Source organism: Pecten maximus, chromosome 1 (genome assembly GCF_902652985.1).
Source record: "Pecten maximus chromosome 1, xPecMax1.1, whole genome shotgun sequence".
Lineage (NCBI taxonomy): Eukaryota > Metazoa > Mollusca > Bivalvia > Pectinida > Pectinidae > Pecten > Pecten maximus.
In genome coordinates this window covers 51526306-51549030 of record NC_047015.1, presented here as the reverse complement: position 1 = coordinate 51549030, position 22725 = coordinate 51526306, and the positions used below count along the sequence as shown (strand labels likewise).

The 22725-nt window shown below is 34.4% G+C and overlaps 1 protein-coding gene across 2 annotated transcripts; it reads left to right on the top strand.

Moving 5' to 3' along the window:
* Positions 1–588: 588 nt before the first annotated feature.
* On the top strand, positions 589–22523 carry LOC117337442. Of its 2 annotated transcripts, XM_033898431.1 has the most exons (7): positions 589–712; positions 2555–2846; positions 3453–3620; positions 11955–12179; positions 19643–19729; positions 20064–20142; positions 20586–22523. In XM_033898431.1, the coding sequence occupies exons 2-7, from the start codon at positions 2744–2746 to the stop codon at positions 21226–21228; spliced, it is 1305 nt and encodes a 434-aa protein (XP_033754322.1). In that variant the 5' UTR covers positions 589–712; positions 2555–2743; the 3' UTR covers positions 21229–22523. The 2 variants fall into 2 exon arrangements, with proteins under 2 accessions (XP_033754322.1, XP_033754330.1); XM_033898439.1 differs by lacking the exon at positions 11955–12179.
* The last annotated feature ends 202 nt before the right edge of the window (positions 22524–22725 follow it).

The window sequence follows — 22725 nt, the reverse complement described above, 5'->3', positions numbered from 1 at the left end:
CTTTATTTTATTGGAACCGACAACTATACACCTGGTCGTTTTTCAAGTGCCGTGACAAAATATGTTTACATTCCGGGACAAATATATTTGTAGCCTAACACAGTTAGGCCTAATACATGTTTCTGGGTAAACCCACTGAAGGCAATATAAAACAAAATAACCCTCTCCATTCTCGTTCTACGCAGCTGAGACACTTCATTAAAATAAATCCCAACACACCGTATGCCTACCACGAAATTGCTCGATTATTTATATAAAGATGAATATTGAGTAAGAAATGAGTCAATATGCGATGTCTCAGCATCCCGGTTACAGCAACCCCCTCATTTTGGATTGTTCCATTTTTAGGGGTAGGCCTCAGTTTTATATGTTTAATATGCGAAGATGTATCGTATGTAATATACTTATAGATAAAATAATGAATACTATAATATATGTGATATACGTTTGTTAGTTGTAGACAGTAAAATACACGTAAATAGTATAAATGTCAACACATGGATGATACCAAATAGTAGTAAACACCCTGAGCATTATTAGCCAATCAGGAAGTCTCAATCAATTTGCTGCTTGACCTTTAGGATGACCCACTTCTGTACACAACATAATATTATTTTAGTGGAGGAGTAGCTGTCAACAACGAAGTTCGTAATGGATTCACGCGTTCTCTCTCATTTTATAGCCTTTTGTATGATCGTTTCATTTGAAATAGGTGAGTATATGTAACCTCATTTCGTTTATTCTCGTAGTTGTGTTGGTTTTGAGCGAAATTTTGTGACAGATCATGATCAATGTTTGGTGCAGTAGCACTAGATGTTGGTGTGAACATGAAATAAGACGGATCGAGACAAAACCAAAACTTTTGGTTCAGAACATCATATCGAGTCAACATTATTTCGCCATATTTATCATTTTATTCGTCCCGGATTTACTGATATATTTACTTTATAGTTAATCTGCTATTTTATGTAACTGATAGAAATCTTAATTATTTACCAAATCTTCCAGTTCCACGCCCGGACATCGTGTCATTTCGTTATATCACACTACCATTCGCTAGCTGAGGTATACGTATCATGCTGTTGGAGATTTGTTTTGTTTACATTGTCCGCAATAGATTTCCGACTCACGTACGCGCGTTCGACAATGTACAATGGCCTTTTGGTAGTATATGTATGATACTTATACATATTAAATCAGATACATATTTTATCTGTTTCTCTGATATTATAATGAAAAAAAATCTTGCCCATGCTTGGCCTTGAATATTGAAAACTCTTGCTCTATAAGCAGACATTCTTCAACTAGCACTTCCATTGACATAGCCAGCAGCCTAAGCAGAGTCTAGAGATCAAATAAAAAAATCTTAGTTTGGCTATATCGTCTGTAATTATCATACTATTGATATATTGCGATTGTGTAGCGGAACTTGGTCGATCATCGGCGACCAGGTAGCTCAGCGGTAGAGTGTCCGTCTAGAGTTTGGAAGGTCCCGGGTTCAAACCCCGGTCTAGCTGCTACATTTTCTCCTCTCCTGTTACATAGTTGGCGAGCTTGCCTACCCTTTTTTAAAGCATTGGGAGTATGCTTAGCACGGGGATATCTGAACATGTAGTCTTCGGGGGCGAAGACTTGAATAAAGGAGGGAGGAATGTAGCGGAACTGGACTGGGTCGATCATCGGCGACCAGGTAGCTCAGTGGTAGAGTGTCCATCTAGAGTTTGGAGGGTCCCGGGTTCGAACCCCGGTCTGGCTGCTACATTTTCTCCTCTCCTGTTACAATTGTATACCTCTCTATTCGATTTTGATTATTAATCAATGACAAATTCCTCAAGACCATAAAAATTTCTCGATAGTCATGCCAATCTATTGATAGTTTCAATATGTTCTATATATATATATATATATATGGTATGTGACTTTATATGTGATTTCATCCTGATAACGAACATTGGTCATTCAGACATTACGATATACACTAGTACTCTCAGAGTCAGATACTGTAACAGACTAAAATGTCACTTTTCCCATGCTATCCAATTATCAAAAGCAAACACTGATAAATCGGATGTTATCACTATCACAAAATCAGTTTCATGAAGGGCTAGGTACGAAAATTGCAACATGTGATTTTGCTTTGATTCATCATAAGTGTGTTAGTTCATCATAAGGGGAAATAACTCTGAAACATAACAAAAATGCACCTGCAGATGAGCAGTCGGAATGGCAGCCAAATTTAAAATGATCAAAAAGCTCAAAAGGAAAAGCTGCCATCTGGGACCATTTTAAATTTGGTTGTAATAAATGAGTCCAATACCATGCATTCTTATGCTGTCATTCTGCACCAGTTCTTATTCTTATTGTAGTGTGTTGTTGGCGTGTCCTTCGCCAATAAACTTCTCCTCAATCGCTCTAGATATATAGCATGCAACAGGTGTCTTGTATATATATGTTATTGTGAAGTTAATTGTTCATTGTCAGTTAACATGTACATTCTTAAAGTACATATTTTCTCCCTTGGAATGACGAAAGTGTTTTCCATTTTGTTTTGCAGTGGCAGCTACAAAAGATTTATACCGATGCCCTGTTGTTGTACGACGAGAACTGATCAAAACGCTACAGTGTGAGAACATTTCAGGACAAGTGTTATGTGTTTGTTTCTCGTGAAGGGACATGGGTAACGGCAAGAGAGCAATGTCATAGATGGGGAGGAGAGCTTGTGTCCATTCCTAACGAACATATAATGAATTTCCTCAAACGGACATTGGGTAGTTTGAGATGGACAAATACAGGCACATGGATTGGTGCTAATAGTAGAAGTGGAGGCGTATGGAGGTGGACAACAGGTATGATAGCTATTTCTAGTTTTATCACTTATTTATTTTGGTAAGACTTTTTAGACAAGTCCACAACACTATTTCACAAATTTTGATGAGTCTGAATGCTTAGAGGCCTAGAGTGGCTATAATTTTAGGGAGACACCACACGTGACACTAGCACAGGGAATTAAAAGTGTATATATATATATATATATATGAAGACTCAAATGTCATAATTGAGTGACAGTCCCAAATATCAATGCTTGATGTCATTGTGCCAAAACATACTGAAATGTATAAAAACTGCTATCCAAAATTTGTATTGGTTGTCCAACATTGTATGGTAATTTTTTTGTGATGCTTATTTAATAAGCTTGATATTAATATGCATTATTATGAATTTGTGATATCATGCATGTGCTAGCCTATCATGTGAAGTGCATTAATTGCTAGTAAATGATAATTTACAGATAAAACGCTCATTTATGAAGATCAAATTGAATTGAAATTGATCAGATTGAATTTTCCATAAATAGTAGATCAGAGAGATCTTGAAAATTATAATGCGTATTTGTATAATTTTCAATGCAGTTGAATTGTTCAATTAGAGTAAAATATTTTGCTTGTTTTTAGGTGAGCGTCTTCAATGGGGTTACTGGGCCCCTGGTCAACCAAGCAAATCACTTGGTCTGTTTTCCATAGAGGACTGTGCCCTTATGAAAAGACAGGACGGTTATCGGTGGCACGATTACCATTGTGACACAGATATGTTCTATAAATACAGATCTGTTTGTGATTTCCGTAAGTATCGCTTCACTTTAGACTTTTCATTTTGGTGTTTTGGTAATTATATAACATGGTGACAGCTGACACTACAATTACAAATTATATATTCTTTTAACTGACAACTTAAATTGATGAAAAGTTGTTGAAGGTGAAATTTCTCCAGTATGTGATTTTGATTAATACTTACCTGGCCTGGTAATTACTACACTAGAAAAATGGTCCAGTACTTGTAATCTAGATCTGTAAGCTGTGAGCTTATGAACATTTCAGAATATTATAATACAATATATCAATAAAGACCTGATTTACTGTTGATATTTATATATACTGTATAGTTGTTTGATTTCGCAGGTCAAATATTTCGTATAGTGGTCCTATATCAGTAGGAACGTTAAACAGGACACGGGTACTTATAAATTCTCGCAACATTTCCTTGTAGATATTCTAGTTTTTTAAGCAATTTAACATGAACACTTCCATTCATCCGAGTTTTTTTTTGTATTTCACTTTAAAAATATTTGCTGGCTATTTATTTTTCACATTGTATTTAATGACCGTACTAGATATAGTGAAATTAAACCCTGATAATATCACTCACAATATAATATAATGTCGAGTTCAAGAAAATAACGAAGATTCTTGATCTTGTAAATCTGAAAAGTAGATTGGACTTTTGCAGTTTATGTATAAAGAATTTCCTGGTAATTGTCAACCTTCATTGAGCACTTCCATGTTTCAATATTAAAATAGAGGTGTTGGATAATGGTAATTTGTAACTATGAATCGACCAAGTGTACGCCTTCGCATTTTATGTGATCATGTGATATTTTGTGTTTTAATTTTCTGCCATTAAACTGTTTCCCAAAACCTTAAGTAAAACAAACAAATAAAGATGTCATTGAGGACATAAAAAGGATAATGTATTTCTACTATACTGTACTGTCACATGTTTTAATTTGTCAGTTAGATCAATATTAATGCATGGATAGAATCAATGAGCCCCAGCTTCTAAAATGGAGTTCTCGCAACAAGTTTTAAAAAGTTAGTAAAGGAGGTACTATGTATAAATATATTGTCATAGTGAAATACACAGCCTTATTAATGTACTGATAATTATATCACTGTATGTATGGTGCACCGTCATATGTAATAATGATATGTACCTGTTTACACTGTTATTATCTTATCTTATCCATGTGGCATTTCACTGTACCTGTATATATCAACATTAACTTCTATATATACCTAAGTATATATATATATATGTTTAATGGAATTTCACCTTGCAATGAATAATAAGTTTACCTATTACACAATGTTATCACCATGCCTTTCAAACGAGGAATTTCCTCTTGATAGTATATATATATATATATATATATACACAATCAAATTTATATATACATTTTGTACACCATATGGTCATCTGCGATTTTTTATCATACCCCCGGTAAATAAAAATGCCAAAATATTTTGATCTCTACATTCGATTTGGATAAATTAATTTTATTGAATTCAAAGTATTATACTGTTGAAATATGTACTTTCGTTAAAGCATATAGGGATTTAGTTATGAACATGGCCCCGTTTCATCAATTTATATATTCCTGAACTTAAAGAAATCCCTTAGCTTGAAATTTTCCTCTTGGAAAGTATTACATATTTTAATGAAAGTTCCTTCGGAAGTTTCTAATAGATACAAGAATGCTTTCATATGGAAAAAAGTAAAGTTAAGGAATCTCTTGAAGTTAAGGAATGTCGATGAAATGGGGGCAGAGAAGTTAAGGGATGTTGATGAAACTGGGGCAGAGAAGTTAAGGAATGTTCATGAAACTGGGGCAGAGAACATTCATGGGGCCAGGTTGACAGAAAAAAAAATTGTAATATTTATATGATTTAATATATATTTATCATGATTCGATTAACCTGCAGGATTATATCCTATAGAAATCTTTCCCCAATCACAAGATGCAATAGAATATATAAGAAGACAATAGATTTTCTTTCACACTCGCTTTCACTCTAAAATCTGTATGTTGACTATATATAGTGTCCGGCACATGCAGAAAATCTTTTTAAAAATCTTTCGGAATGTTGAAAAAAAAAATTATAAGGAATTGATGATAAACATTCATATTCTCAGACATCAGTACATATGTGCTACCTGAAGTGGTCCTGACTTACTATCTTGAAAAAAAATCTACTGGTATATATATTTTTGCACATGTACACCCCACACAGAGTGGGTAATTATATATATACAGAGACAACACATGCTTGTTGACATGCCGGAGTGTGATGTGGGTGTGGAAATTTGATACGGACAAAACTTAATGTGCCAAGCCTCTCTACAGACTGACATATTGTCTAACAAGGTCGGATATCACCAAAGAGTATAGGGCGGAAACAAAATACAGTAAATTCCTAGGACGATGGGAGACTTCCGCCAGATTTGAAAATTAGCACTGACCCAAGAGTAAACTAGATGTCTGGGGGATCAAAACAGTTGGCCTCTATTTTTCATTGGATCTTGTAAACAAATCTGCTGCATTTTATTATATATGTTCAGCTTATAAATGAGCTACCTATGGTCGCAATATACTTATTGATTGAAAAGAGATATACCAGTTATTTATATTTGGCCAAGGAGGGGATGGGAGGTGGGGTCTGAGTTGATACTTATAAAATAGTGTCTAGAGTATTTGAAAAAGCGCTTGGTCCAATTAATATATATACATGTCCTTAAAAGTTCAAGAAATGTAGACTTTTGCTTTTTGTACATAATATATAACATATATATATATATATATATGCAACTGTACATGTCTTAAATGTACATTGTAGAAGTCTTCTCAGAAATCTTGGCTAGCAACATTTATCAGAAATTAAAATCTGGATAGGGATCCCGGACATACAAGTGTTTTTGTTTTCTCGGTATTTATACATACTTAAGCTTGTCTTCCTTCGAAGGAAAACACTATATTCAAGTGGGAAGATAACTTCATGATTTATGCACTTAACAATTAGACCCCATCTTAATATATATACAGTATATATATTCCGGACCTCTCTGATAATGAGAAGAAGTTAATTAAAGATTTAAACTCCAACGACATTGAAACTAGGCAAAGGTCATTCATTTAAACAACTTTGGTAGCCCTGTCTTCATCCCAGCTATCTACTATAACCTAATATCATGACTCTTGGTTATTGAGAAGAAGACAAAAATGTGAATTGTTTAGACACACACTGCAAATGAATGAGGACACATGCACGAAGCCGGGGGGGAAAAGAGTGATCGTAACAGGCCATCTGAAACAGGTGTTATGGACTTGCAATGGCTGTAAAAGTTAAGACAACAGTATTGTGTATATAAACAAGAACGACATTTTCAACAACATTGAAGTATTCATAATTTCCTGTATGAGTTGATTAGTCACACAAGTACGTATACACTATATACACGTATTATGATTTATATGCACTTAACAACAAACCCCATCTTATAAATATATAGCATGCTGGGATGAAGGCCAAGCTAATTATATACAGTCAAACCTCGATGATTCGAACTTCGTTGATTCAAATTTCTCGCTGTATCGAACTTTTTCCTTGGTCCCCAATTTGTTCACTTTATAACACTACTAACGAAACTATGTATGATTCGAATTTTTATAAATCGAAGTTTTCGATGTATCGAACTTTTTTCATGACCCGTTAGCTATGATATTATAGTAATTGACATCTCATGATTCGAACAAAAAATTTACCTGTACTGACCACTGGACAGGTGTTTGTCGTGACCCCTGCGGCAAGATTTCACGCCTCTACCCCAAATGCCTTGACTGACCATAGGGATAACGATAGCGTGTGTTGTCACTCCCGGTCATGGGGTTAATTAATAATCACACCAAATTGATAGATAAAAGGTGTATTTAGAAGCCATGACATTTAATCACTCCGGTAAAACATTTCGGTAGTCGTCTCTGATAATCTCCGCCGCCATTGAAATCAGCGGTCGGTGAGTAAATTTTACGGAACTGTAAAACAACCGGACCAATTTTAAACACAAACAATTAGCGATAGCTTCACTCATATTCAAAGTGTCACGTTTCAAACTTATACATAAATATCCAAGTAAATCGATTATTTGTCATTCAATCATGCATTCTCCAACCGATCGGCATTCCGTATTTTATATGCACATAACGTAAACGCACGTGTCTTTAGCAGAAAAGCCTAACGACTTACGTAAGTGTGCATTGTACTTCTTTTGCTTAATCTGTTAAACGCGATATAAGTGTTTTGTAACCGATACATATTTTGTTTAATTAATAAAATGCTTAGGTATAATTAATGAAAAGAATTTTTATTTTGTTGTGTTTGAGGTATAAATTAACTAAACTTTTCGATGTGAGCCTGACAGGCGACGATCAACACGAAGACACTGAGGACATGTTACGTTAACAGATATGGTCATTATCAAGAAAACATCGATCTATTGTCAACCATGAATAATTCGAAGTCCCGCTGTTTCGAAGTTTTTCTGTTAGTCCCTTGAACTTCGAAACATCGAAGTTTGACTGTATACCAAATCTGTACAAATGAATGACCTTGACCTTCTTTCAAGGTCACAGCTAGGGGGTCAAATGTACGTGTTAAAATATTTAAATGGCTTCTTAATATTCTAGATCTAGTCTAGTAGCAAATTTGACCCCAATGTTCATTATGAATTTCTGGATTATTTCGAGAGGCTCTGAATTTGGGAAGTTTTCCCACTTATAAGGATAAACTCTGAATTAGGTAGGTTCTTATGAGGAGAGGCTATGAATTTGGGGAGGTTCTTATAAGGAAAGACTTTTTAAAAGGAAAGGCTCTGAATTGGAGAGCATCTTATAATTAAGGAGATCGAGGCTCTCAATTGAGGATGTATTAGGTAGGTTTTTTTATAAGGGAAAGGCTATGAATTAGGTAGTTTTTTTTTTTGTTTTTTTGTGAAATATGCAAATTGGTTAAATAACTTTATCCATGGCTGCTAGCAAGTGGCAATGTATATTTTGTGTATGTGTATACGTACAGGTCTGACATATAACATGATATACATGAAGCATCATATTGTACAAATATGATATTCGGTTCTGGGATGAGAAAGCTTTGTGACATTCAAGTGGTGATGGCTCGAGGCTGATGACCGATAATACATTTCCCTCCCTGATGCAGCAGACACTTAGCTTGTAGTTTAGTTCGAATTCAGTGCTGGAGAAAAACATGAGAGAGTTTATGTGCTGGCCAACACATACTGATGGCCTGGTTGTTCTCTCGCATCCTGTATTGATCTCAAGAGTCGAGGATTGCGAAACTATTTCTCATGAAAATATTTTCTCCATGATCGCCTGAGTCAGGGAATTGAAATCAGTCATCCATTGTATCTTCCATCTATATTCCTGAAGGAAACCCTTTGGCATCTTGTCAGATATTGAATATATATAGTTATCGATGACTAGTTCAATTTTTATCATTCACCAGTTGTGATTATGTAAGTGTGTCGAGGACTCGAGGACATGCATGATTAGTCAACAATTAGTCAGTTGTTGTCTGATGCAGAATATTGACAAAAATAAACTCAGTTTTGACAAAAATAGCTAAAACTGTTAAACAACACACTAGTGTTCACAGTTTATATTTTAGTTTAATGTATATACATGTATGTAAAAAAAAAAAAAAAAAAAAACTTAACAATCATAACAGTTATTTCTAGTTTATATTTACTTTCTTAAACAAATTTATGTTACATTACAACATTATCTGATTATCATCTATAATGTATTAAGTATATAACAAGTGCCCCTATATCCGTATAATTACAAACCCATCAATCCAAATCCCAGGTTGATCATTATAAACTGAACATTTGACAGCTGGGGAAGAGGGGAATCGTCTATTTACGACTGTCCATTTATTTTACTTTGCAAAATTGCTTAACAATAAACTCAGCTGTATGACACATATAATTATGTGTACTACTTATATAGCTTTACAATGTTGTAATCTGTTGTCTGTCTGAGACAATTAATTATAATTAGGTAATTGATATATTTTGCCTATAAGGTCCTCGTTATGTCATCATTATATGTCATGCCACATAAAATTAATGTACATTCCATCCTGGTTTTAATTATGCTTGAATTTTATTTTTTTATTCAAAAACTTACTAAGTCTGAACATTTTATATGTGTGTTCTGGGACAAATAATGTTCACGGAATACATGTAATGTGCATATATATGTCTATATTTTGGGAAGTTTAAATTCAAGTCTACTGGAAAATTTGTTTTGTACATAAAGTACAAGTTATATGCATGAATCAATATTTGATGCGAATGGTTCCCGATCCAGAGCAGCAGCTTAATGTGTACTTGTAATGGGTCAAAGAATCGAAGCACAAAGTCGAACACAATTGTCTGGGAATTGATGGTCACAGAACTCTAATTGTCTGTTCACGTCCGTACCAACCATCTTCTGGAATGAATTTGTAGGAGACACAAATACAGAATAGACTGAAAATCAATGTAAAGGCACTTTTCTATAAACTATTTCCAGTAAACATCGGCTTTCATTGATTCTAGAAGTTGATTTCTTTACCAGTAAGAATTTTCTGTAGACAGGCAGTATATGAAAGTTCATCCAAATATATAGAGGATATCTAACAGTGTCTTCAGTAATACCAAATATATTTCACTCGTGTTGCTAATATTTTGATATTTTTCACTCGTGGTGATATTTTTCACTAGTGAAAAATATCACTTTTATAGAATGAATAATTTTTGATATTTCACTGGTAAAAATGTAATAAAATATATTTCATACAAGCTATGATTTATTAATGGAACTATAAATTTGAAAAACCTGGTTGCCTTAATTGGTACAAATATTCATTTATTAAGTCAAATTCAGGATTGAAGGATTAGATGATAAAATTTAAAGTTAATCACCCTGTTTTCATCATTGTTAATTATATCAGTCATATATATATACTTATAATGGTTACAAATTAACTAAATTAGATGGAATTTTACAATTCATAAATTTGAACAGTTCCAATGTTGTCGTGATGGCTGTCACATGGAGCCCTCAGTTTCCCAAAATAAGAAAGTATATTAATTTCATAGAAATTTTTCTCCAAATAAAAGTTTGACTTGGCTGGCCAGTTATAGATTACCATAATTCGGACTCTAGGTAGATAACTTAGCCTAATATGCTTGTGGATCCAGAGACTTTTTCTGTTTTATATACGTATACGTACTCTCCTAAGTATTTATATATGACGTGAAACCTCTCTGGTATATGTCAGATGTTTGTAATGAAGACCAATTATCCTGCCGTTGTTAAAGGGAATTGTTTGACTGTGTATTCAGTTGTATACAGCACAGTACCATGTGTGATTATAGAGTGCAATTGTGGAGCCCCGTACATCCGGCTATCATATGGTGATGCTGAAACTGTTTGTCTGAGCGGTGGTTGTCTGTCCATCATTACTGTGTGTGTGTTAGTTGTAACTGTTAAAATAAGAAAGTGTACTGCACACGTTCCTAAAATCATCAACCACTCATATCATGATCAACTCTACTGTCTGTTCATTCATCTCTGTATATGCTTCATACGTTGCTTAATTTGTTTTGTCTTTTTCACCCTTTTCATCATTTTCATCATGATGTTGAAGGAATTACCATTGTCTAAATCCTACCTGTACCTCGAGCTCGCACGTGCAGCTTTTTCAGAATTGAAAAATATCAAAAACAGCTGTCTGACATAAGATTTATAATTGTTAGTTTATTGAACAACTTGCATTGGTTCAAATATACTTAAATTGTAGAAAAAACAACAGAATTCTTAGATTCAGAAAGTACTGTATTTTTTTTCTCATGAAATATAGACATCTATTGCACTAAATCCAAGTACAGACCTGTATTATGTAAACCAGTATTATTTGTGATCAGACATCATACCAATACATATGTATACAAAAGATTATTTGATAACGTACAGCTGAATAAACAATTACACTTTGATATCTACATATATATGTAGATATAAATAAACATGTATACATATACAAGTTATAGAAGGATATGGAAACATTTTATTTATATTTAAGTTATAATCTCAGTAATTTTTGGGTAGCTAAGTATAAGATTGTAGGTATGTAATTGTCAGAGTTAGCTGTAAAATCAAAGAAATTTCTAAAAATATTTTATAAGAAATTGTCCGAAAAAATTTTTCCTGCAGCTACATCTTTCCGCTCATCCTTTAAGTTATTTTTTCTCTCTTTATTTTTTGTTTATTCATTAAGGTATGTCGCCTCGTACGACTACCACCACCACCACCACTGCTAGCACCACAACTTCAGCCTCTACAACCGTGGCCAATACGACCCTTGCTTCTGCCCCTACTACAGAACCACCCCCTTCCACTCAGGAGCCTGAACTGGTTGTCATTCATGTCCCGAAGTTAGGCCCCAATCATGATAAGCCAAAGATATTGGAAAGCCAAAAAATGGAGTCGGGGTATCGCAAAGGTCAGTGGTATGACGTGAACATACCACCCTACTTCACAATGGATCCACATCTTAACACATACAATCCTTGTTTACCGATCATGAAGATTAAAGTCACTTGATAAGACAAAAACATATTTCAAAATTTTGGGTCAAAATTCATTTTCATGGTTATATTCATCATAATTATGATTTCTCAGGTTTTTTTTTTTTTTTTTTTTGACATTTTCCACAAAATTTCATTTTGTATATATTCATTATGAAATGATTGAATTTCAAATAATTTCAAAACTTACAGAAGTTCAAATACATTTACTTTAAGAACAAAATGTAAGTAAATTTATTTTCAAATAAATGATATTGAATCTATGTACTTGGAGATCTTGAGATTGTCTGCTGTGGAAATTGGAAGGCTTCATTGTGATGTTGGGGGTAACACAATATATATCTGTATTTGTCTATTACTTTATATTATATTAATCAGTTTTTCATCTCATTTTACTTGGTCATATATAAATTCTAAAATTGATTTAACTGAACTTTACTTTAACACAAAATTCATGTTTAAATTTAAGATTATGAAATTATCATTATCAAAATTGTAAAGAAGGAGAACATTTTCATTGAAAAATTGTTACAGGAAGAACGCAGAAAACAAAATCCATTGAAAAAAAATTAGGAAGAGTAATTTGCATGATGTGACATTCTTGTGGCAGACTGTGTTGTAAATGTATACACAGTGTAACCTTTGTACCCATGTATCATCACACACTGTATTCAAGCCAGTGTACTATGCACTGAGTATATTCATTCAGATCAAGGGTAATAATATGGTTTACAGCCGATGTCATTGTCAACAGGTTTGACACTTTACACTTAATTGAAAAATACACAATTTCTTTTAAATGTTATCTTCTGAGGTCCAAAACAAGCAGATACTATGACAGACGTTCTGTTGTTATTTTAATTTAATAGTTGTAACAAAAACAAATTGGAGGTGCTATTGTTTGGAAAATGTTTAAAATGATAGCAGGAAGTTCTTCTGGAAATTTTGAGGGTATACACAGGAGAGATGTACCATAGGGTTTTTATTACTAACGAAACAACTATTATGCAGTTTAAATTTCACACTCACCTAAATCACACATTCACAGGGTTTCACTAGCTAAAACAAATTGAAGTTGTTATTGTTATGGGGATGTTTAAAATGACAGTAGGAAGTTCTAATGGAAATTTTGAGGGTCTATACAAGTAGGAAGTTCTAATGGAAATTTTGAGGGTCTATACAGGAGAGACACATATATGTGCACCAAAGAGATTTTTTTTTTTTTTCAATTTAAAATTTAAATATCAAGTTCTGGCTGAAACAGATTCGAGATGTTCTGGCTAAGAGGATGTTAAAATGAATTTCTGGAATTTTGAGGGTCTATACAGGAGAGATCAAAAAGTTTTTTTTTTCCTCAGAAACAAATTCAGCTTGCATTGTATAATGATTTAAATGGTTTAGATAGATACGTAGTCAATCAGTCTCTAACAGGTAATCTGGGATAGGAATTGATAAGATGAACTCCAGCGCATGGTATGTCATAAATACGCATACCTGGTACATTGTACAAGCATGTCAAATCCTAAGCTGTTCTAAGCATGTCTGAAGAAATTTATTAGAGAAAATGAGGGTCTTGATAAGGGCATGCAGAAGTTAAATTTATACATAGTCATATTTAGAAGTAATTCATAGGAAGATAAATAAAAAAAAAAAAAACCAGTAAAATTTCCTCCCGATAACTTCGACTTTAACAAACATATATCACACCACCATTTCCAGGTCATGGCATTTTTCAGTAATAATAATACATACTTGTATGGCATCCCAAAAAAGAGAGGCTTGTGACATCTGTATGATTATCATCTTCATATATACAATATAATCTTCGAAATTGAGGAAGAAAAACCCTTCTTCATGCTTTTCAGCTCAGACTTCCGGTGATATCTTGTTTCTCTCTCTTAATGACCCTCGCCCTGAAATAAAAACTGGGTTTCGTGACACAGCAATTTAAGAGCTGCGCGCCATACAAGTGAAAACTGAGGCACTTGTTCCTGTACATCAACTTCACACACCAGGCAATGCGATCAACCACTAGATGAGCATTTGAATAATTCAGCCAAAGAGCTGTTCTTATTTAATTATCTCTCAGGTTTTATAAACCAGTATGCATTTCCTTGACATCGTGTAATTGAATGTTAAACAGCCATTTACAGTTGTACTAGATTCGTTTGGCAGAAACGTGTACTTTTTCATATTATCAGCATTATCAGTTTACAAGCACATTATGTGAAAATTCTACTTGCCAACTCGACTTTCATTAGTAGAATATATAGATATATAATATTGTTATATTGTAATAGTGTTGGACTTCATTTTCATGGCTATCAGTTGAATGACGAAATGTCTCCATTGGAAATTAAATGTTTTAGTTTAAAATTTAATAGCAGATCAGATTTAATACAGACACAATGTATGTCAAGTTGATGAATTCTTAAAATAAATTTCCCCTGCATAAAAAATGTACCATATTTTCAAATATCCGCAAATACCTGGTATATAATATAAGCCCCTGCATCATTGATCCACAAATTAAATTAGCCCCCTCCACCTCTTCATTCTTGCAAACACATCAATTTTGAAAAACAAAAAAGTAAACAATAAGACTAAGTCAGGAAACCTTCCCTAAACCTAAATGCTGAACTTGCACAGTAAGGAATAGGGGACTTATAATTATTAAAATGGCATCTGATAATAGTTCAATATATGATAAATTAATTGTCTAGTAACAATGTCTTCTTCAGACCAAATACTATGTTACCATGGCACCACTTCCCTTTGTGTATACAACCTGTACATGTATATCCCTGCATTTCCTTTTCTTCATTTTGTTTTGCTTGTATTCGTTAAATCATCTTCATTCATATCCACTTCATTATATTTATCATATTGCACGTTGGCCATACGTTCAAAGCTACCTTGGTGACCACATGAATTATGCGACTCCAGCACTCATACATTATATTATGTGACAAGGTTTTCCCCTCTCTAAGTTATTTACATATACTTATAATTAGTTACCTGACTGTATGTACATGTATATGTAATATTGTACCTGTCTGTCCATATGAATGTCATTCAAGTGTATGTGCAGTGCTGTGATTCCCATATGTATGCATGTTTGTGCAAAAGTGAAAAAGATATCAAGATTTAATTAAAGTGTGGGGGTGCCCCATCCCTGTAGACCCTCGCCAGTAAATGTAGTCCAGGTGCTGTGAGAACCATCCAAGCTCATATATATGTTACCAGTTACCCACATCTTAATACAACCTGGAGGCAACTGATATCAATGCAAGAGATCTTCTGTCCGCAAGAAATTGTGATAGTGGCATGGATAGGTGAGAGATATTGAACGTTATATCAGGAAACTTGAGTGGTCCAAGCCCTACATTTCCACCCATGTAGTCTGTATTTAATTATAAGTGTGTTTGGGTTAGGGCTGGACTTTGGATATATGCAGACTGTTGTCAATCGCCTGATGAAGCTAGAGGGCCTATCTTGCGAGGGTGGTGTGATTTTCATAACTAATGATATGGCAAGAAAATAAACATTGCATGATGACGACTTCTTGGTCGATTACGGGTCATCGGAATGATAAAAACTTTCACGATCCTATGATAATTTTTCAAGCCCTCATAATGACTATGTCATATATATGTATTAATTCAGCCAAATAATTATTAGCTAATGTGACCATGGTCATGGATGACCATGGCCAAAGTCAATTACGAGCATTTTTTTTTCCATTGTAAAGTCAATTTTTTTACTATGGTTTACCATGACCATGCAGTCATACAACCATGGTTTACCATGACCATGTGATCATACGACCATGGTTTACCATGAACATGCAGTCATACGACCATGGTTTACCATGACCATTCAGTCATACAACCATGGTTTACCATGAACATGTGATCATACGACCATGGTTTACCATATGACCATGGTTTACCATACGACCATGGTTTACTGTGACCATGCAGTCATACGACCATGGTTTACCATGAACATGCAGTCATATATACGACCATGGTTTACCATGACCATTCAGTCATACAACCATGGTTTACCATGAACATGTGATCATACGACCATGGTTTACCATATGACCATGGTTTACCATACGACCATGGTTTACTGTGACCATGCAGTCATACGACCATGGTTTACCATGAACATGCAGTCATATATACGACCATGGTTTACCATGACCATTCAGTCATACAACCATGGTTTACCATGAACATGTGATCATACGACCATGGTTTACCATATGACCATGGTTTACCATACGACCATGGTTTACTGTGACCATGCAGTCATACAACCATGGTTGACCATGAACATGTGATCATACGACCATGGTTTACCATATGACCATGGTTTACCATACGACCATGGTTTACTGTGACCATGCAGTCATATGACCATGGTTTACCATATGGCCATGGTTTACCATACGACCATGGTTTACCGTGACGATGCAGTCATATGACCATGGTTTACTATGACCATGGTTTACCATATGGCCATGGTTTACCATGACCATGCCGTCATACGACCATGGTTTACCATTACCATGCAGTCCTACCACTAAACCATGGTTGATGCAATTGTGACCAAGGTAAGACCATGGTATATGATAATTTACCATATTAATTAATTGGTTAATATATCATGATGCGCACGGTCAACATTTCATCTGGGCAGTAACATTTTGATATGAGTATAAGTATTGTCTATTTATCATATGTGTTATGCCTTGTTATTGTCAATTGATCATTAACATTTTGGATTTATTTTAAAGATTTCTTTTAACTCGAAAACCTGTGCTGATAAACTTGTTTTAATGTCATGATCATTGAAAATATATAGTAAAATGTCGGCACAACACGAAGAAGTTGGTATATTCCCATGTCCACTTTTCATTTTTAAAGATTTTCTTTTATGTCTCGTTCTTCCTCAATGAATCATATAACACCTACATTTTAAGGTTGCATTATTTGTATTTCAATACAGAATTGTACATGTATACATGTATGTATTACTCTGTTGATGTATAGGCTTGTTAACACTGTCACACAGGTGCATGAAGTATCGTACATGTATTGTGAATGTATAAAAGTTGTTGAAAATATTTGTTAAGGGAAGGTTTGGTTAATTTTTTACGACTTTCTGACTCATATATATATATGTATATGTGTGTTTGCAGGTACATTGATTTAATTGTAACTGCAAACAAGAAAACATCTATTTGACAGATAATATGTAGTAGGTGTATAGTGGTACCTCCATGTGAATTGTCAATCCATGACTCACCTTTAGTATAAGAAAAAAACTATTGATCATCGTATTTACAGTTTCACTTCTCAGAAAAAATATTTAAGGAAAAACTTTTTTTAGCCCACACTCATTAGATGTGGGCTGGGCTATATTTTCAAATCGCCTCCCTCCATGGTGAATCTAAGAAAAATCAATTCTTGTTAATTATTTCTATTTCTCAGTAAGTTTGTTAATTATTTCTATTTCTCAGTAAGTTCTGCATTGATATTCCTAACATATATAAGTAAGTTCCCCTTGGCCCCTTAAGTTGTACCTATAAAATGACCATCATAATACAATTAAGTTATATGGATCTTTAGGTAAACATATATATGATAGATTATGTGAGGTGATCTGGTATCGAGTGAATTTTGTCGTGACTTTGTACCCGTTGACCTCATATTATGTATATATAGTACACATATACTACAAGTGTTATATAAATATGTATGAAATGCCAATCAAGGGCTAATATACACGTATATGTGCAGTTGCTTAGTAAGTAGGATGTGTGTGGGAGCCATTTCAAGTGTTATCACATATTTTTTGCATGAGCATGGGAAAATGTTTGACAAATTACTTGAATAAAAACTGTAGCATTAAAATGTTAAGTAAGGGACTGCTGAGTGCAGTTTGGAGTTTTTAACCCTGTTTAAAATTACATGTATTGATAAAAGGATGGTTTGATTGTCCTGAACAATTCTTGCTATATCATTGAAAATGTCACAGCTGTTTTCTTAAATGACAATTAAAACTAAATAACAATGCATTTGTTCATGCTGTGACATTATACCGCAAGTATGATATCGGCATCTTTTTTCTGATAATATAATTTGTTCATGCACAAAATATACAGATAGAATCGAAATTTCTTTCTAGCATTTAATTTACAGCCCAAAAAAGTTCCTGCACAAATTACACAGGTGCACAAATCACTTGGGTTTTTAGGGCATATTACAACATGTATAAACAGCAGTTTCTAAATAGATATACCGTACATTATGTATATTATTGACTTAAATAAGTGTGTTTTTATGTTTTAATATACCTACATGTATATATCTGGTCTCTGTTTTATCAGCACTCCTTAACTTAAGAAAATTTCTTAACTTGAAAATGTTCAAAAGAAATTAAAAAAGCATTACCAAATTTAAGGGAAAAATCTTGATTAAGGGATCGACCTTCCTTTAATTCTGTAATGCTTTAATTTCCTATTGGTATGGAAAATTCGGAGTTAAGGAATGTTGATGAAACTGGGGTCAGGTTATATTTACATGTATATCAAGGGCCGCGGTGGCCGAGTGGTTAAGGTGTCCCGACACTTTAGTACTAGCCCTCCACCTCTGGGTTGCGAGTTCGAAACCTACGTGGGGCAGTTGCCAGGTACTGACCGTAGGCCGGTGGTTTTTCTCCGGGTACTCCGGCTTTCCTCCACCTCCAAAACCTGGCACGTCCTTAAATGACCCTGGCTGTTAATGGGACGTTAAACAAAAACAAACCAAATGGTATTTATATTGTAAAATCAAGGCTTTCCCAAGAAGTAAAACTGATCACTGTGGAGTTTTATAAGTTATCTTCAGTAGCTGTCCTGTTTTGACCACTATATCTAGATCTACTGCCTTTCAATGATAAAACATAATTTTTTTGCAGTGTGTGAAGTTATAAAATTAAAATTGACTTATTTACTGCTAAGAGGCTACAGAATCACCCTTGAAATTTGCACTCCTCCTTTGTTATTTATAACTAGACTGTCATTTGACAGTCAGCAATATATAGTATGGTATATATTAATAATCCATTACTAGTTTTTATACGACCTGGTAATATTCAGTAGTAACATGTACAGGTATAATAGAAAAAACAATTGAATGGCCACATAGATTTTGACAGTAGCTTTAATAGAGTACGACATTTTGTGTTTACTGACACACAGATTTGTGTTTACGGACACACAGATTCTGACAGCACGCGTACGTGGTATGTTGTTTTGTGTTAACGAAGGCCCACAGTTTTTAACAGCAGCTGTAATGTTGTTTGTTGTTTTGTATATTTACAGCCTTTGAAAATGCCCATATTGATCCTGACCAAGCCTCGTCTACAGGTGATCGTCAGTTGGAATCAGACAACAGCACGGATAAAGACAGTATGTATTATATATGTTGTATATCCTGATCCTGTTCTGTTTTCATGCTTGAGCCTTTTCTAAAGTTTTAAAGCAGTTTTAAAAATCTTTATTCATAAAATTTTATCTTTCTCATAAACTTAGACAAAAGTCTTGACAAAAAAGAAAATCCCTTGATTCTATATAGAGATCATAAAAATTGTTTAAGACAAATTATCAACAGGTATACAAGGATGTCTAATTCAAATTAAACATGATGATGATGATGATGTGTAATGATGATGATGATGATGTTTTATGATGATGATGATGGTGATGATGATGATGATGATGATGATGATGATGTATGTTTCAGGTTTACTGATTGGGTTTATATCTGGAGCAGTTGTTGTACTGCTGTTGGCAGTGTTTGCCTTCATCTTCTGTCGTAAGAGGTAATGACACTCAGTATTCAAATACATCTTTTAATTTCATCAAATCTTTTTCACAGTTTTATCATAAGTATGCTTCAGAGGTCTTTCACATATAATCTATATATACAATGTATATATAATTTAACAAAGTTTGACAACCAACTTACATTAGCAGCTTTCGCCCTTTTTCAAAAACTGCTTATATTTATATATAAGTTGGTCATATTTACCAACTCCACATGGACACAAACTTTTTTCTTACTATATATATAATTCATATATTGTTATTTAGTTCTCTGAGATCAGTAAACAAAAAACTGTATTATCCTATCCAATGTAGATCATACAATATCTTGCTTTATTTTTATCTTTTACTTACCACATAATATAACATATACTTATTTATATATAATTTATTTCAAGTTACAAACACAAACTGACAATATGATATCAATGCTTTTTAGGTTCCAACGCAAGAAGCCCATGGATGAAATGTCAGTGCGCTTTGAAAATCTCAATTATGCACGTGTGGACCAGCGTGACCAGGGTCCTCAGAGGGCCCAGAGTAATATTTACATGGACACCAGTGATATGAACCGACTGTACGATGTTGTCACCAAGCAGGTGGACCATGGCGTCAATCGCTACGACACTCAATACACCTCCACTCTGCAGGCCAAGGGGGCTGCAGAGGGGGGCAAGGACATGTGTTGTAGCGAGGACCCAGGCTACGAGACCCCTCTTAAAAAGTGCCCGACATCAAGAGACGACAACCCACCAGCTCCCCCTCTCCCATGTTTGAACAATCGACGACCCAAACCAGTCCAAGAATGTGAGTATGTGGATATGTCTGCCGGTAGTAGACAAGGAAAAGCTACCAATCTCATCAATGAGGCAAACCGAGTGGTAGATCCATGCAAGCCGAGCAATCTGGAACAGAGAGTGGAGCCGACAGATCAGCCAATGTATGCCAATGACAATGCCGTCAATGAGGCTTTGGAGGAACATGGAAGTGAGGACGAGATCATCCAGCCTTTCCTCGGACAAAATCGTGGCGAGAGTGCGGCTGCTTCAGATGCTGAACAAATCTACGAGACTGTGCAGTGATATGTGTGGGGGACTATCTCAAATACCCACTGTGTTCATTGATGTCAAGTGGGTGATGCTAGCACCAAAATATTAGCCAACTGCTATCTTAGATTTTGCATTAACATTGCATTTCAAGAAAAAATCATTTGGATATATGTGAGAACAGTACTCAAAACCCAAATATATATACAGATTATTCCTGTATATTTCAGGCTGATTTCAATTTCAACCATGTTTTAGTAGACCATGCCTATTCATACTTTCAATCATGAGTTGTGTTTGTGCATCCTTTTACTCAGGATAACAGATCAATCGCTGAAGTTTTCATTATAGACCTGCTACTGTTAAGCTGATTTTCATGCATACATGTACAGTAACACCTTGTTATACTGCCACTATTTTTTGTGTTATAAAGGCATTTGGCTATATGAAGAGGGAGACTTATAAAGGAATTTATAAGGAAAAATGAAATTGAAAATATGTTTGTATACCTACATTTAATGTGTAGATTGTAAATTATATTGCTGATTCATTGGAAAAAATGAAATTGAAAAATATGCCTAGAGGGTAATGTACATTAAATACGTATATTGTCAAATATGTTGTTTAGTAGAGAAAAAAGAGAAATTGAAAATGTGTCTATGGGAACATTAGATATGTTGATTGTAAAATATATAGTTTCGCAGAGAAAAAAGAAGAAACAGAAAATGTGCATATATGGGAACATTAGATATGTTGATCGTAAATTGTATTGTTTCATGAGAAAATTGAAAGTGTGCCTATGGGAACATTAGATATGTTTATAGCAGTATAAATTATAGTTTCCTGAGAATTTTTTTTTTGATACATTGGTCGAAATTTTTTTTATTAATCCATGTCATAAACAAAATGATGGGTTTATCAAGGTATTACTGTACTGACTATTGGAGATATTGTCGTTCATCTCATCAATTTTTTATCGTAATTGCACTACACTCTAAGTGTTCATGTAAGTGTATACTGTCTTGTCAGTAAATTCACACGCTCATCCATAAAATGGTACACGTTACGTAGATCTGGATGATGCTTTGGCTTCCAGTGTTAATGTTACAATGTGGCGATATGTTAGTGTTAGACAGTTGTTTGTTGATGTTTACCGCTATACAGCAAAATATTAGAACGTATCAAATCCCTGTGTAATAGTCAGTGGGACAAACGTTAACCCCTGTGTAATAGTCAATGGGACAAACCCCTGTGTAATAGTAAGTGTAACTCTGCATGATGCAAATATTTAAAACACATTCACCCTATTATTTGATTATTCATTATTTAACTTCTTTTTAGCTCACCTGGTCCGAAGGACCAAGGTGAGCTTATGCCATACCGTGGCGTCCGTCGTCCGTCGTCCGTCCGTCCGTCCGTCGTCCGTCGTCCGTCGTCCGTCCGTCCGTCAACAATTGACTTCTTCTTCATAACCACTGATCAGAATTTGAACAAATTTGGTCAGAAGCATCCCTATGGGTAGGGGACTCAAAA

Bases quoted from the DNA above. Each gene is read 5' to 3' on its own strand.
- LOC117337442 (XM_033898431.1), top strand. From the start codon at position 2,744: ATGAATTTCCTCAAACGGACATTGGGTAGTTTGAGATGGACAAATACA. The intron at 12,180-19,642 runs GTCAGTGGTATG...GTATATTTACAG, and splicing joins GGAGTCGGGGTATCGCAAAG to CCTTTGAAAATGCCCATATT. The intron at 19,730-20,063 runs GTATGTATTATA...TGTATGTTTCAG, and splicing joins CAACAGCACGGATAAAGACA to GTTTACTGATTGGGTTTATA.